This window comes from Neopelma chrysocephalum, unplaced genomic scaffold, assembly GCF_003984885.1.
Source record: "Neopelma chrysocephalum unplaced genomic scaffold, ASM398488v2 Primary Assembly neopelma1_91950, whole genome shotgun sequence".
In the NCBI taxonomy this organism is placed as follows: Eukaryota; Metazoa; Chordata; class Aves; order Passeriformes; family Pipridae; genus Neopelma; species Neopelma chrysocephalum.
The window spans coordinates 1-3,010 of record NW_020920711.1 but is presented as its reverse complement, the minus strand read 5'-3'; the positions used below and the strand labels follow the sequence as shown (position 1 = coordinate 3,010).

Below are 3,010 nucleotides of genomic sequence, written 5' to 3'. Positions count from 1 at the left end.
AAAAGCAAGAATTCTTAATTAGAGGTGAATGGAACTCCCCGAGACCAAGGCTGGTGGGGAGATCTCTGCTCTCAATCTCCAGCAGTGACCTTGGGGGGTCCCCAGCCAAGGCAGGAATCTCCACACACACTCCCAAGAAGGGCCCTTTTGGAAGAGCCTGCCCCTGTGAAAGGGGACTGGCCCTTTGTGGTCGAAAGGGTTGGACTGACAGTCACTGGACTCCAGGGGTTGCCTCACCATCAGGGGCTTCATTCAGGGTGGAAACAGCGGCCACAGCTCTTCCAGCAGTGGGGGCACTGGTAGGGCTTCTCTTACCGGTGGGTCTGTTGGTGTCTGGTCAAGTGACCATGCTGGGTGAAGCTCTTCCCACACTCCCCGCACTTGTAGGGCCTCTCCCCGGTGTGGATGTGCCAGTGGGTGACGAGGTTGGATTTCCAGTTGAAGCCCTTCCTGCAGTCGGTGCAGCGGAAGGGCCTCTCATCTGTGTGTGTCTGCTCATGCCTATGGAGATTGGAGCTGGACTGAAACCTCTTCCCACATTCCAAGCACTTGTAGGGCCGTTCACCAGTGTGGATGCGCTGGTGGGTGCAGAGGCTGGAGCTGTGACTGAAGCTCTTCCCACATTCCCAACAGGTGTAGGGCTGTTCACCAGTGTGCATGCGCTGGTGGCTGCGGAGCCTGGAGCTGTCAATGAAGCTCTTCCCACATTCCCAACAAGTGTAGGGCCATTCCCCAGTGTGAATGCGCTGGTGAGTGAGGAGGGCAGAGCTGTGCCTGAAGCACTTCCCACATTCCTTACAAGTGTAGGGCCGTTCCCTGGTGTGGATGCGCTGGTGGGTGAGAAGGGCAGAGCTGTGCCTGAAGCTCTTCCCACATTCCCCACATGCATAGGGCCGTTCCCCAGTGTGGATGCGCTGGTGTTTGCGGAGGGTGGAGCTGTCACTGAAGCTCTTCCCACATTCCCCACATGTGTAGGGCCTCTCCCCAGTGTGGATGTGCTGGTGGGTGAGGAGTTGGGTGCTCTTTCTGAAGCTCTTCCCACATTGCAAGCATCTGAAGGGCTTCTCCCTTCTGGGAGGCTGCTCAGGGACCACCAGCTCAGAGTTCTGCTTCAAGCTCCGGCCGCCTTCCCGGCACAGGCTGGGTCTTTCCTCCTCAGAGCACTCTGGGCTGGCTTTGGAGCCCCTCCTGCGGGGGGATCTCCGGCCCTTTTCCTCCCCGCTGCCTTCCTGCGCCGTGGAGCCCTTCAAAACGGCCTCTCCCACCAGCTTCTGCCGCGGGGATTTGTCCTCTGGGCTCTCCATCCTCAGCTCGGGGCCTGGGACAGGAAGCAAGAAGGACAGGGAGGGGATTTGCCTCCGGCCCACAGGGAAGGCCAAGGACATCCCCCAACTCCGGCCCTGGCAGGACGGCGGCGGCAGCGGGGTTGTCCTGCAGCCGGGGGCCATGCTGGGCTGCCAGAGCCAGCACAACACCAAAACAAAGGGCCACTGACTTCCTCCTCACCTGCCTGGGGGGCCCAAGGCATCTTCCTCTTCCTCGCAGCCTCCTCCTCCTCCATCCGCCCAAGCTTTGGGAAGGACAAATCCTGATGGGGGAGAAAACAAGGGCTGAGCGCGTTGGCTTGGGGGTTCCTCCTGCCCAAATCCATCTCTAGAACTCACCGGGCATCCTGTGACCATAAAAATCTCCAAAACACCAAGATTCAGCCCAGAAAAACCCAAATCACCAAGATTGAGGCAAAAAATCCCTCAGAAATAGCAAGAAGACTTTCGCCCCAAGAAACTGCAAAAAGATGAGATTCAGTCAAAAAATACTCCAAAATATGAAGAGTAAACCAAAAATAAGATGTTTAATTGGTAGGATGAGGGGAGTGAGGTCATTTCATGAGCACCTGATTGAATTGTTATATATTAATCAAAAGCTGTATTAATGTAATGTCACTTAAAACTCAATTTTTTTCTTCCTATTTTCAGTGTAGAGAATAAATATGAAATCACTGGACTTCAGGCCTGCATCATTACCCCTGTGCTTTGGTTTGCAAATCCTTCCTCATTCCACTTCTTCTCCCCTGCCATCATTTCTGACAACTGGACTCCTCTGCTGTGCTGTGCCAATATCCTGGGATGTGCGGTTTCCATGTTTGCAAGGATTAAAGGCAACTTTTTGCCTACCAGTGCCAAAGGCTGGTCTGTGAAGTTTAGTGTGAGAGGATCCTGGGCAGTCAGACACTGAAATTGTTGAGCTGCAACAGGCCATGCAAATGGAATGACAGAATCCATTCTGCTGGCCCAGACACAGAAGCCAATCTGTGGCTGTGGCTCTTTGCCTCACTGGCACCATCCTCTGTGGTTCCTGCTGCCCACCATGGCACTGGCAGCCCCAGGGACACAGGGACGTCCATCCTGTACATGAAGTCAGAGTCAGACTGTCCACAAGTGTTAGCAGGAGCAAAACAGTGCACTGCTGACCTTCTCAAATTTATCTCTGTTAATGTAGGACTTCACTTGGTCAATCTGTGTTCTCTTGCACAGCATTATGTGGGTTTGTGATTTTTATTATCACTGCACCAAATTAATCTGGAATGTGTGGTCAGAACAGTAATTACCTGTATTTGTGTATAACTGTGAGCTCTTCTATTTTTTATGCTTTCTGGCAAATTCACTGACAATTTCTTTCATGACTAGATGATGGGGACTGAATTTAAGGTAGGGGGTTTTCCTGAGGGCAGCACTACACCAGACTTTTGTGTGTGTGTGTGAGACAGGCAGAACCACAAATGCCTGCACAGCCTAGAGCAGTCAGTGTGGTGCTGGGCTTGCTGCTGCAGAGACCCCCAGGGAACAAACCCAGGCAATAGTTTGCATTTATTCCTTGCTCTATGTCAATGGAATAGAATGTTCCACAGGAGCTCTGTCCTCCTCTGTGGCACTGGGTGGCTCAAAGCTGAAGAGAGAGGGGGGTCAAGTGCAAGTTCCCTTCTGAAGTGTGTGTCCCTAAGGAGGACACT

At 53.1% G+C, this 3,010-nt stretch overlaps 1 protein-coding gene across 1 annotated transcript; it reads right to left on the bottom strand.

Moving 5' to 3' along the window:
- Positions 1-311: 311 nt before the first annotated feature.
- Positions 312-1,549, bottom strand: LOC113980051 (zinc finger protein 239-like; the record flags this gene model as incomplete). Its single annotated transcript, XM_027707311.1, has 2 exons — positions 312-1,318; positions 1,507-1,549. Coding segments are annotated over 2 exons (1,050 nt in total), but the record flags the coding sequence as incomplete, so codon positions are not given.
- Positions 1,550-3,010: the final 1,461 nt, after the last annotated feature.